The following is a 12427-nucleotide window of genomic DNA, read 5'->3' on the forward strand; positions in this document are numbered from 1 at the left end:
AATCATGCATGAAGTCCAGAGACTATTTGTGGTTCTCACATCCATCATTAGCTGTCTTGCCTTGTTAGTTTTCATTTCAATAATTTCAAATATTCTTTTGTAATTTTTCTGCATTTATATATTGATCTTATTAATATCCTGAACATTACAAGATGTAGTAAAAGGTTATGCTTTCTTCCTGAAAATGTCAATATTGTTGAATTTTATCTATTTCAAGCCATTTAACTTTTTCAATATCCTGTTTTTAATCAAATTTGTGGTTTTTAACCTGTTACGCAAGTTTGATATTTTGAGATATACCTTAAAAAAATAAACAAAAAGGATCTAAAAAGTGTAATTAAAACTCTAATCTCCCAGCACGTACATGGTTAATATTGTTAATGTTCACTTGATGTTTTTTCACATTTTTAGTCATGTGTGATTAGTTTTTAAATCAAGATGAACGTTTGCAGAGCTTTCCCATTTGCTTAATCATAGACAAAATTAAAGTAAGATCCTCCACAAAATTGTAAGATAGCCAATGGCCATAGTCCATCTTCTATGTGATTTCTTGATTCAAAGAACCAGCTTTCGCATTGGTTCAAGATTCCTTGTTATCAAGAAAAAACAAAGCACAGCCCTTCTTATACCTTTGTTCCCTCCACAACTCAAAAATGGAAACATTTCTTTCAAACAGCAGACTATGGGACAGCCTTGCTAAAGATATGGATGAGGATTAGATGACCCACTCAGAGACATTTACCATTGACTTTTTTTGTTCTTACTGGTTTTCACCTTTGATTTAAATGGAACTGTCTGTCTTCCCAAATTTCCAGCAGTCTTACATGTGAATGTATAGCAAAGGTATACTCCGAACCAGTACCTGCAGCTATCATCTGAGAGGAACACTTTTTCTTACAGTCTTAGAAAATGATAAAACGGGTCTAATAATCTGGAAGGAAATTCAAAATTACGTACAGTTTGAAATTTAGATAACACTTGTCCTGTGTAAGGCTGTCAGTAGAAACAATATTTTCCCAAGATGACTATAAGATCCCAAGGTCAACATTCACCGTAGGATAAATCAGCACAGCGCTGAAGATCTGTTGCATTTTAGAAAGCTGTCTTTCCATTCTTCTATGGCAAATTCCAGAAGAGCATTATTTTTTTCAGTCTTGTGGTAATATAAATATCTGTCTTTGCTGCTTGCACTAAGAATCATCTTTCTGCTTTGCTGTTGGTAAGTCTCTTTAGCGAGAGAAAGCAGAATGCACAGAAAGGCATTTTATGTAGTTTGAATGGCACATGCTTATGAGGACAATTTTTTACAGGATTTAGCTGTTAAACTTGCTACCAGCCTCCTTGGAATGATTTTTCTGTCCTATAGCTATGTAATTTTTTTTTTCCATGGGGTGGACAAAAGATGTGTCTCTGAAGCTGGAGACACCTAATCAAACAATTGAACCCTTGCTTTCCTGTATATGCCTAGCAGAGCTCTTCAGTGAAGGAAGTTTCTGAAGAATCAATCAGCATAAAATTGATTGTTATTGTTTCTTCAAATAGGTGAATAATCTTAAGTAAAACTTTCCTAGGAATAATGGTCTGGTTCACATGGAGAATATCATCTTCAATTATGTAAAGATTTTATCAAGAAAATGTTTGATTTACTTTCAGCAGAGCTGTTAGTATAATTCTTGACAGTTACAGTGCATATGTAAGTTAGATCTACTATGAATGACGTTGTACTAGAGACTTGTTTAAGATTATGATATTTTTCTAAGTTCATGGGGTCAGTTGCACACTATGTCTACTTAAGGACTCTCTTTGTATTTCCTCCCCATCATCACCTCTTAAGTTTCTATTGCATCTTATGCTGGCAGCAGCTTTGCTGTTGGCCTCAGTAGTCCAGTGCTTGGCACCAAGACTATACTGGACTAGAGTGAGAATGTTTAGAACTACTTTTTGGGGAGGAGGTGTCTTTGTACCTTAGTGCTGCTGGTTCAAATAGCATAGGTTACCTAAAAGCAGCTTCTCTGCACATTCAGTGTAAACTAGGCTTATTAACTTTAATGCTATACCTTTCCTGAACCTTTGTTTCACTATCTCACAACCACAAAACAAAGGCAAACATTATTTGTGTGGTCCAGTGCATTGTCTTCAGGCAGGAACTAATGTGTTAAGGAAATGCATATGTACACAATCTGTTAAGTCTTTCAATAAGTGTGGGAAAGGAAAGCAGTACTTATAATGCATGAATGGTTTTGACATGTTTTTCTCCTGGGATATTTTAATAAAAATCAAGAATAAGCTATGTTTATATGTGTAACTAGAGTAAGTATTCTGTCAAACACTACCAAAATACTAAAGTACCTTTCTTTATGGTCAAATTTGGATTTTAAGCCATATGGAAAGCATCATAACTGTTTGAAATTCCAATATTTGTACTTGAGTTCATAATAAGATATTTCATCTTAATTATCCCTTTTAGATAAGTTTTTATTTTGTACTAAAGTGAGGACACAAAGCAACTTATGTCAAGTGGAAATGAGACACCCTGAAAATGTAAGCAGCATAACTGTAACCCGAAGTAAATAGTCACAGCAATGAGGAATTCCTTTCATGGTCACAATAGTGGCAAGATTTTATTTTATTTTAGTTGATAGAATTGGATGGCAACTCAAAATAGAGAAACATATTTGCAGACCAAACAGTTCAGAAATCTTGGCTACATATATGCAGTCAAGTAAAAGAGATTGGTGATATCAGCTATGAACTACTAGTAGGTTAAATTAATGTTCTTGTGGCAGGTTGCCTGTAGAAATAATTAGTGCTTTGAAATCTGATTGTATATAAATCCACTGTATAAATCTACTGTTTTAAGAGCCTGAGCATTATGAACAAATAAGAAAGCCTAACTGGCTAATGCCTGTGTTACTAAGTTATATTCCAAAGGAACTAATGATGTTGATGCTGTTTGCATGAATATTGCTATATTAATTACTTGTCACAGTTACAGCTGTAATGGCTGATTATGAATATTTATCTGTAAACATTTTATTCTTGCATACTGATATTTTACAGTCCTTGTGTATTTTTAAAAAGTAAATGAAATCTGACACATAGCAAACTTTCTGGTACAGAAGAATCACTTTTGAATAGTTTATTTTAAAACATCTGCAAAAAATGTTTTTTCTTCGTTCTTTGTGATCAAATCGTGAGAACACTGGACTTCTTTTTTTCTTTTTTTTTTTTTTTTTTTTTTTTAAGGAAAAAAGTGATGTGGTTAATTGATATCATTTACTGTAGCACCATGATTGCTCCACATGTTTTTTCTGTAATTTCAGCTATAGCATTATGAGCTGTTGTTTTAAAAGTTCTTGGTTAAAACCAAAAGATACTATAGCTACAAAATGATAGCTTCAGGTTTTTCAAAACAAGATGTGCTATAGCAGGAATACAAAACTAGATTTTGTGTGAAGGCCAGTACGTGCAAAATGTGTTGAATCCAAAAAAAGTCTTGTGTTAGTATCACCTACTAGATGGAATAAACAGTTCTGGCCAAAGTGACAGGTCTTTTCACTTGGATCAATACATGTTGTAAACTTAAATTTTTGACTGCCCAGAAAATACATTTTTCTTTTGGCATGGGGATTCCAGATGGATTTACAGGTGTAAATGGATAAAACAGTTGGGGATATCTAGTTCCTCTATTTCTGGTAGTAAGTTTCAGGTAACTTATAATTAAGTTAATGATGCAGCTTTTAAAACTGATGTGCTTTGATCCATATTACCTAAAAGCATTGTAAAACTTATATAAAGTAACATGAGCAGTCTAACATAAAAAAGCCAGGAAATTTGTTTTAGCTTCACGTCCATTTTTGTGGTCAAATTTCTTGTGTATTTCCAGCCAGAGCAGAATATTTTTATTCAGAGAACCTTGTTGAAAATTACGCAGAACAGATTTGTTTATGTATCACTAGATCACAAATGAAGATAATGATGATTAACAAAACTTCCCCTTTCTCTCTTCAGGCTCTTAAAAAAAAGGTGATAAAATGGGCAGAATTCTTTTAATTAAAATAGGGTACATGGAGTCATATTAAATTTTAACTAACAACCTGTAAATAGCTTTTAGCCAGATACTGTCAATCACCTCTGAGAACATGGTTGTAGGCTCCGTTCGTACAATGAGCTACTTTTACAGCTTACTCCAATTTGTTGGCGAGAGAAGAATTTAGAACAAAATTAGGAGTTACAAAGTGAACCTTAAATTGGTCTGAAGAAAACTGAGATTTTAAGGTTAAAAATAATAGAACTAATTAAGAGCTGCTTCTAGGAAAGCCAGCTTTTTACTGCATCACTTCTTTTTTTTTTAAGCCTTTTTGGTGCAAAGAAGTGATTTGGTTCCCACATAATGGAAATTGGAGCATGGATGAAAGGTGGCTGGATGAAATTCATCCAGATAAGACTGAAATGAAACTCAGTGGTGGCTTCAGGTTTCTTCTTTTTTACTTTGTGTCTTATTTTGAGTGCCAAATTAGCGTGGTAGGCCTGTCACTTATAGCTAAGATTTTTCACACAAGGTCACTTACTACAGTTGCTAATGTCTTTTTTGTGTCTGAATTAGATTTTGTTACACATTGCCATTTTCTGACAGAGCTAAGCTAGGTGGTGGGAATGCATTGAATCAGGGTTCCATTTAAAACACACATTGATTCTCTGCTTTATGATCTTTCACAAGTGGCTGAAATGTAACCTGATGGGTTTTAGCATATCAGATCAGCCACAGTATATGTCCTTATGAGATGCTGTGTGTGTGCAAAGTTGCTTGTTATTCTTGAATTGGTCCCACCCTTCTGGGAAAAAGAGAAGTAGTGGGAGCAAAAAATTACCAGTATATGGCTCTTAGTCTTCCTTGGTTTCTTGTATCCCAGTTTTGGGAAGTTTTCCAATGTTTTTTAAAAGCAGTATTTTTCTAAAAATGTTCTTAGTATTCACATGAACTGATGGGCAGATAGAAGGTGCAGATTGCCTGAATATGAGGTGGAAACACCTGTTAAAGTAAGCATTTTCAACTTCTGAGGCCCTGAAAAGAGATACAAGGGTTATAATTGAGATTTCTGGTTAATATGTCAGAATAGCTTACTTTTAAAGCTGAAAGCTTTGTTCATTTGAAATACTTGATGAGCATTAATTTAATGTTCATTTATCAAATAATTATGGAGCTGAAAGAATGCACCTCCTAAGTGGAAAGGAGCAATAAAAATACGCCACACCTTGTGCTAGTTTTCTGTGTTCTTTTCTACTGAAGACTAAATGTTCTTTGGTATTGGTGGTGCATCTAGTGTCAGGGTGGTGATGTTGGCACTGATGGAGCAGAGATAAGCTTGATCTATAGGGCTTCTGTCTTAGCCTGCTGCCATGTAAATATTGCATTTGTGGCTACTGGAGAAAACAGGGGAAGAGGTGAAGCTACCTGTTTCTGTTCACAGTTTCACACTGATACTTAAGATCTAGATTTATATTGTACAGTTTTTACAACTTATAGTGGTATATCAATATATATTCTCTACTGCCATTTGCACTCTAGACTTGTCTCAGTCCCTTTTGGGTAGGGAAATGCTGTTTTAAGGTGTAGGTTCAATTGTCCTACATCTGTAAAGGTAGGACAGATGGGGTCATTTTTTTTTCTTTACTACAGCAAAGACAATGTGAAATACTGTTTTGAATGTGCCAAAGCAGTTGTTTTATTTCTAACATGAAGGAAGAAATTTTGTGATGAAAGTAAATCTGTGTCATGCTAATATTTACTGGGACAGTATTTACAAATTGATGCATTTTTCTTCAACAAAATCAGAACTTATTAAATTGCTAATTAATTTGTTCTTGACTGTGAAAAAGATGACTTTTTGAAATAAATATAATAACTCACTGTTCCTTTCCTTTTATGTGCAGGTTGATGACATTGGGTTTTCTTTGAATCATCCTAATCAGTATTTTACAGAGAGTCAAAGACTATTAAGTGGTGGTAGAGAACTGAAGAAGGAGCCAAGTAATTCAGGAAACTCTCAACAAAAAAATAATAGTCAGGAAAGCATGAATTCAAATTCTACTCCCACCTCTTCAAATACAACAGCTGATGCAGACCTGGAGGGACTGGAGGCGTACTTCACTGAAGACTAAGCAGCTGTGTTATTTGGGTTATTTGTTTTGGTTTGGGATTGTGGGTTTGTTTGGGGGTTTTTTTCCCCTTTCTTTCATTCTTTCCCTTCTCTAGCTGAATTTGCGTCTATACTCAGGAATATGCACTTCGCTACTTGGAATATGCAGGCATTTAGTGCTTTGAATAGACTGAAGGAAAGAAAGATAGATAATGAAGCTATAATTGCATCCAGTACTTACTCTTGCTGCTTTAGGATACTGTTTTATATGGCATGTTGAAGGGTGGGAAATGAAAGTTCCTTCCCAATTAGGTGATTTTTGTCTGACTTACCTTTATTTTTTTTCTTCAAAATGTTTAAATATTTTTATCCCATTTTGTGGTCACTTTTATATGTTTCTTCTTAATAAATAAATTCCAAAGCAAAAGTTTGTGGTATTTTCTTTTTAGCTGTATTTGGATGGTAATTAAGTAGGAGTTCTTATGATCAAAATTACCCTCTGGAGGAGTCTGTCTCTTTTCTACATGAGGAGCTGAGGGAAATCAGCTTCCTAATTTGTGTACCTTGACACTAAATTTAGAGAGCTGGTTTTGGTGCTTGAAATAGAACATAAGCAGAGTTGAGACACCTCTATGTAAGAAGGTAATCCAAAAAACTGATGCTCCACCAACCGACTCATCTCGAAGAAGGTAAAAACTTACTAGCATATATTCATTTTCAATTTTAAAGTTTCCTCAATGTCTGAGCGTGGCTGGAGCCTCCTGTGTCCTGCTAAGCTAAACAGCTGTCTGAACGCAGCTTTGGTCACCTATATTCCACCCATTCCCCCAAAGCCCAAGTCACCTAGCACAGGAATGGCATGCAATCAAGCAGTGGCCACTGGGCAGTGGGTGGAAGCTCTAAGTAGAGCTGGTATTTTATATCATGCTGTTAGAGTATTCTCCTGGGGATTTGGAAGGCCTGCATTTTATTTTATCTGATGTTTAAGGAGTTTCAAGACGACATTTCCCCTTCTCTGGAGGGTGACCTAGCTACTGGTATAGACCAGTAACCACATAAACACAGTATTGTCATTGCTAGTAGTTTGTATTAACTCTGCAAGGCCTTAGCATGAAGACTCACTGAGCTTGATTTATCTGGGCTTATCTTGCCCTTCCTGAAGCTTTGTTTTAGCCATAACAGCAACAGTTGAGTGACAGCCTAACTTTGTACAATTGTGTAGTGTACTGCCTATGTTTATGATGATTTTGATGTATTTCTGTAGCTAATGGCTAGTAGTAAGTAGTTATTGTGTGTAGAATCATTTAATCTATGATCTTAGGTGCCAGAGGCCCCATGGACATAAACAAATTGCTCATGGCCAAGTGCTGATCCTTAAAGAAATACAACATAAAGAGTTGTGCCAAACAAGTTTTTAGGGCTAAGAGAAGAAAGAACAAATACGCAACGTGAGTAAACCATGCTATATATAATTATTTGGCTGTAATGTGGAATTGTCAGACCAATGAAGAAAGAACAGTGAGTAGAACATTTTTGGAAGTGTGTAATATTACCTCAGGTGGACTCTAGAGAGAAGAAAGAACAATCCCCACCATCAGCATCCTACTACTCCTGATGAACACCGTGGGACCCTGACCATGTGCTGTTGATGCCAGGACCCCAAGGGGTGGTGGAAAGGTGTGTGCAACAGATATGAGGGAGTGTGTGAGTATGTAACATTTGCTAGTTGTATTATGTTAGAGGTTTTATTTTCTCTACAATAACTGACGGATTTAGACTATTAATATTGTGACTGGACTAAAGGCTATTTGATTACTCTTAAGATTTTGGCCTAACTTTAAATCTTTGGTTTTCCACACGTAGAGTGTTCCTGTAAGGGCACGTAACTCGCATAGGGCTAGCGCAAGACCAGGCTTTGAAAACAAAGCATGTCGTCTGTGGTTAGAAGAGCATCTGCCGGGGTTCGCTGTTCCTCTTCTCTTCCCTGATTTATTCCTCAGTTTATTTTTAGCCACTGCTTTGTGTAAATGACCAAACCCCATACAGCTCTGGATGTTACCTGTTCGAGGGAGCAGCAGAGCTGCAGCCTGAGCAAAGGCCCTGCGCCCGGGCCCTGCAGGGCGCTGGGGGTCCTGGGCCCAGGGGCCGGAGCTGCGAACCCACCCGGGGGCCTGCCTTCTCCTGTCGGTTAAGCTCCTGGCAGCACCCCGCCTGAGGCGTGGAAGTCCGCTGGTGGGGTTAGAGGCTTGGGAAACTCGGCTTTGGGGTTTTGAAGTGTCCTGACAAGTGGCAAGGGTCTTCTGGCTCCCTGAGCTGGAGGTGCCTTAGCGGACATGGTGGGCCCTCTTAACAGGAGCGAAACTCTTCCAGACCTGCAGTGAGGTTGACATTCCTAAGTGAGACGGCTGGGAGAAGGAGGAGGTGGTCGGGGCACTGAACGCAGGGGGTGTTTCCCAGCCGAGGGGATTTCTGATTCAGTAGAAAAGTTTCTGTTATGCCCTAACCCTACCCGTGTGGACACTGTCACTTGCTGTGTGGATAAAACTCCCAGCTCTGCGTTTCTGAGCTTCGCGCGTGCTTTGAAATCCGTTATGCTGGGAATGAGCTGCTTGTTCTCGGATTCTACAATGGATTGCTACATCAGCAGAATAAAGTTATTTTTTGGAATTCAAGCATAAAATTTAAAAAATAAGTCTCTATTACAAGGAAGAGAATAGGTCCACACAGATCCTCTGAGCGAAAAATCTTAATCTGAAATGCAACAGATGTAACTGTATGTGACAAAGCCTTTGTCCTTCATTGGTTTACTTCATTATTGTGAGTTTACCTCTCTTGATTAATAGTACTACAAATTGCTTTAAACTATATTTTCTTCCCTTTTATTACCTGTCAGGAGGACTATAATAAAATATATAACAGAAAAATGTACAAATTATAGCATACAGTTACAAGTAGCTAGCAAAGGACTGAAATTAATGCTTTGGCTGCTATTTGAAGAAAATGGCAATTTATTTTCATATTTCATACTTTTTGACTGTTTTGATTTGTCTTTGAAAGCAGAATATTTTGAACTTGATAATGTGGAAAAATAAAAAATGAGAATCCTCCTTTTGAGCAGTTTGACACTGAGGAGCTTTAAACTCTTACTGCTTTGTAAATACAGTAAAAATCACTTGTTCCTTAATTATAGAGCTGTTTGAGATTAGAAAGGAAAAATCACTAAGAATATGTAAATCATTCAGTTGAAAACATTCCCTGCATTGTAGTAGTGCTATTAAAAATAGTATTTAGTCACAAGAGAAGGATTCTGAAAACTCAGTGACCCTGATATGATTATGCAGTAGTCAGAAATAACAACAAACCAAATAAGCAAATAAACCAATAACCAAACCAAACCAATAATCAACCCCCCCCCAAAATCCCAAATGCTACTCTTTCACAAGTTGAAAAGAAAATGTATTTCTGCAATAAAGCATTGCAGATGGATCTATTTGCAAGCATCAATTCTCCTAAGTGGATCTTTAAAGTAAATTTTGTTATATTTTGCTACTTGAAAAAAAGCAGGAGACACACAAACATCTAAAGTTTGAAACTGTTCTGACAAGACACTTCTGTATTCTGGATCAGTAAAGGAGATACTAAGGTAATACTCAGTTGCATTTCTGAGGGGATTCACTGTGCCAAAAGATAGCCCTGTGCAGCCATGGTGCTCATGTAGGAAGTACTCTTCTTTACGACATCTGATCTTATATTACCACGGTTAAATTTAGAGGTGGGTGTTTCAAAAGGGGTGCCGGTCCATAGCTTGTAATCTTTTGAAGTGCTAGCATCAAAGACAAGAAAAGTCTCTGACTTCACCGCCTTTCAAGATCTAATGAAGAGAACTTCATTATTGGGTGTTCTGCAGAAGGAAGGTGAGGAGCTCACAGGTTGGCTGTGACTTACGAAGTGCTCTGCTGAGGTGTGGAGTGCTGCCTCGGCAAGGGGAACAGCAAGGGCAGCTGGTACCGTCATGGCATGATAGGAGCGGGTCCATGCAGGAAAAGCATTGATGCTGAGCATGTGGTGTTCCTTCTGGGCATGTTTTGAGAGTTTTCCTTTGACTAGTTTTAGTCTTATAGTATGGCTGGAGTGGGCATTAGGAGATAGAGGAGCGTTGCAGAGTGTGCCTTTTGGGTGGATTTCTTCCAGAAGGAATCCAGTTTGCATGCTCCCAGACCTATCAGCAGTGCAAGCCAAAGCAGAGTAAGTGGGGATGACTGAGAGATTCCCTTGAAGATGGTGAACATTTCAGTCAGTCTCAAGCCCACGTAATTGAAAGAGACATGGCAGCAAGAATATGTGTAGAGAATGAGATAGGGCAACGTGTTTGCGATGCAGGTACATGCTCTGTGGTGCTGTTCTTTTCACATGGCTGTGAAATGTAAAATTTCTTGTGGTTTCTACTATCAAAATACTCAGGGAAGTTTAACATATCAAAGATTCTACTATTTGAAAAACCTATTTTCCCACAAATCTGGTAATATGCTAAATACAATAAAAAGATTCCAGAACCCCAGGGTTAGCACCCTGGTTTTTTTTTTCACTGTAACCAAGGAAGGAAAACACTTAAAACCTTGCACCTATGGCAAAAAACTTTTAGTGTTACTTAGACATGTTGGCCTGTCAAGGACATTTGTGTTACCTGGGTTGCTATCATCTTCTGGCTTCCTGGCCCAGATTTGTTGCAGGGATGTTAAACTTAAGAGTTCATTTATGGTTTTTGTTTCTTCCCTACATGTACCTAAACCATTAGGGCAGGGCAGATGTAATGCAGAGCTTTTGGGCAAGCTTATCGCAATATAATTACTGATGCTTTCCTTGTTTTCCCTAGTGCACATCTAATGAATTACAGCTAGACAGATGAAGTCAAGGTCTCAGTATCTGAGTGGTTCTTTTGGGTAGATTTCACATCATGATCCTTAAGATTTTATTTATTTTTTTTTAAAGCATATATAGAATATTCTAAAATATCTGTCTATTTCATGTCTCTTAAAAATCCACAAAAGAATCACTTTGTCCTTTTAGGTCATTTTATGGGTGTTTGTTTGTTTTTGTTTCCTTTTTTTACCACACTGTGGGTCTACTGAATAACTGGCATCTTTTAACTAACCTCTGCTGTTCACAGTCTCCTTATTTCACCATCCTGTGTATTCCTCCTTATCTGCTACAAAATAGATGTTACTGATGGTGGTTTTTAGAACTTGTATGAAGTCCACTACTTAGTTCACATTAGCAGAGTAACCTGTCCTTGCTGCCATCCTTGCCAGTCTCTGCCTTTCATGTTTAATTATCCCTTCCACTCTACAAAATGTTATCATCCTTCACTGGCCCATCTGAATCTGAAGCCTAGTTCATGTCAGTGGATCCCTGCTTTTAACAGACTATTTTGAGAATATTAACCTTTCTTTCGACTTGGATCTGCACTCTTGAAGTACTCTTGGTAATGGTATTATCTCAACATCGAAACTTCTACCTTTGGTATCTAGTTGACAAAAAGAAAAATAAAGACTTTCACCCCTTAGCACACTTATTTGCTAAGATTTGTTTAAATCCCTCAAATGCTGAAGGATCTAAGGCATTTGAATTGGTCAAAGGTTATGATCAATGGGTGTAATTCAATCCCCCGAGGAACCTGAAGCATTTATGTAGGTAAACTGAATGGAAAACAGGTATAAAAATGGCTGGAATAATGTCAAGAGTGAATTGTAGCTGGGAAATATGTAGGAATAGATAACCTAAATACTAACTTGTTAACAGAGGAAGCACTGGAAGACTTTAGAAGTGGGTTAAGGTAGGTGAAAAGTAGATCACTAGCAGAGACAGGAAGGTGATATTGATGTAGGTCTGTCGAGGGAGAGCAGGACTTGGTGATGAGGCTGCAAAAAGCAGGAAGATACATGAATTCTCAATATCTCTTGAAACAAAATTGATAACTACAATGAAAGCATCACAAGATGTTGTGTGTCTAGCTGAAATGAAAGTTTTCAGCCAAATTGAAGTTGTTTTGTCATATAAATCTTGATTAAGATGGTTCATGAACATGGGATAATGAGAGGGACGTTAGTATAGCAGAAGCAGGTATGGCACAACCTTAGTATTTATTTTTTAGAAGAACTTTACATTCTGATCAGGATCAGAGTTGTATCATGGGAGGTGTTCCCCAAACAGAAAGTCTCTGCCATTCTTAATGGCAGCACATATAAAGTGAACTTCAGTAAAAATCAAGTTAGGTCAGACAAAATGTC

General features: G+C 37.2%; 1 protein-coding gene across 1 annotated transcript in view; it reads left to right on the forward strand.

Annotated features, from left to right (window-relative positions):
- Window positions 1-6561, forward strand: part of PRIM2 (DNA primase subunit 2) — a 132423-nt gene extending 125862 nt beyond the window's left edge. Inside the window, exon 13 of the mRNA XM_075046408.1 lies at window positions 5935-6561. Coding sequence (XP_074902509.1) covers window positions 5935-6162 — 228 coding nt within the window. The 3' untranslated portion in view covers window positions 6163-6561. The remainder of the gene's footprint in view (window positions 1-5934) is intronic.
- The last annotated feature ends 5866 nt before the right edge of the window (window positions 6562-12427 follow it).

The sequence above is a fragment of the Buteo buteo genome, chromosome 15, assembly GCF_964188355.1.
Source record: "Buteo buteo chromosome 15, bButBut1.hap1.1, whole genome shotgun sequence".
In the NCBI taxonomy this organism is placed as follows: domain Eukaryota; kingdom Metazoa; phylum Chordata; class Aves; order Accipitriformes; family Accipitridae; genus Buteo; species Buteo buteo.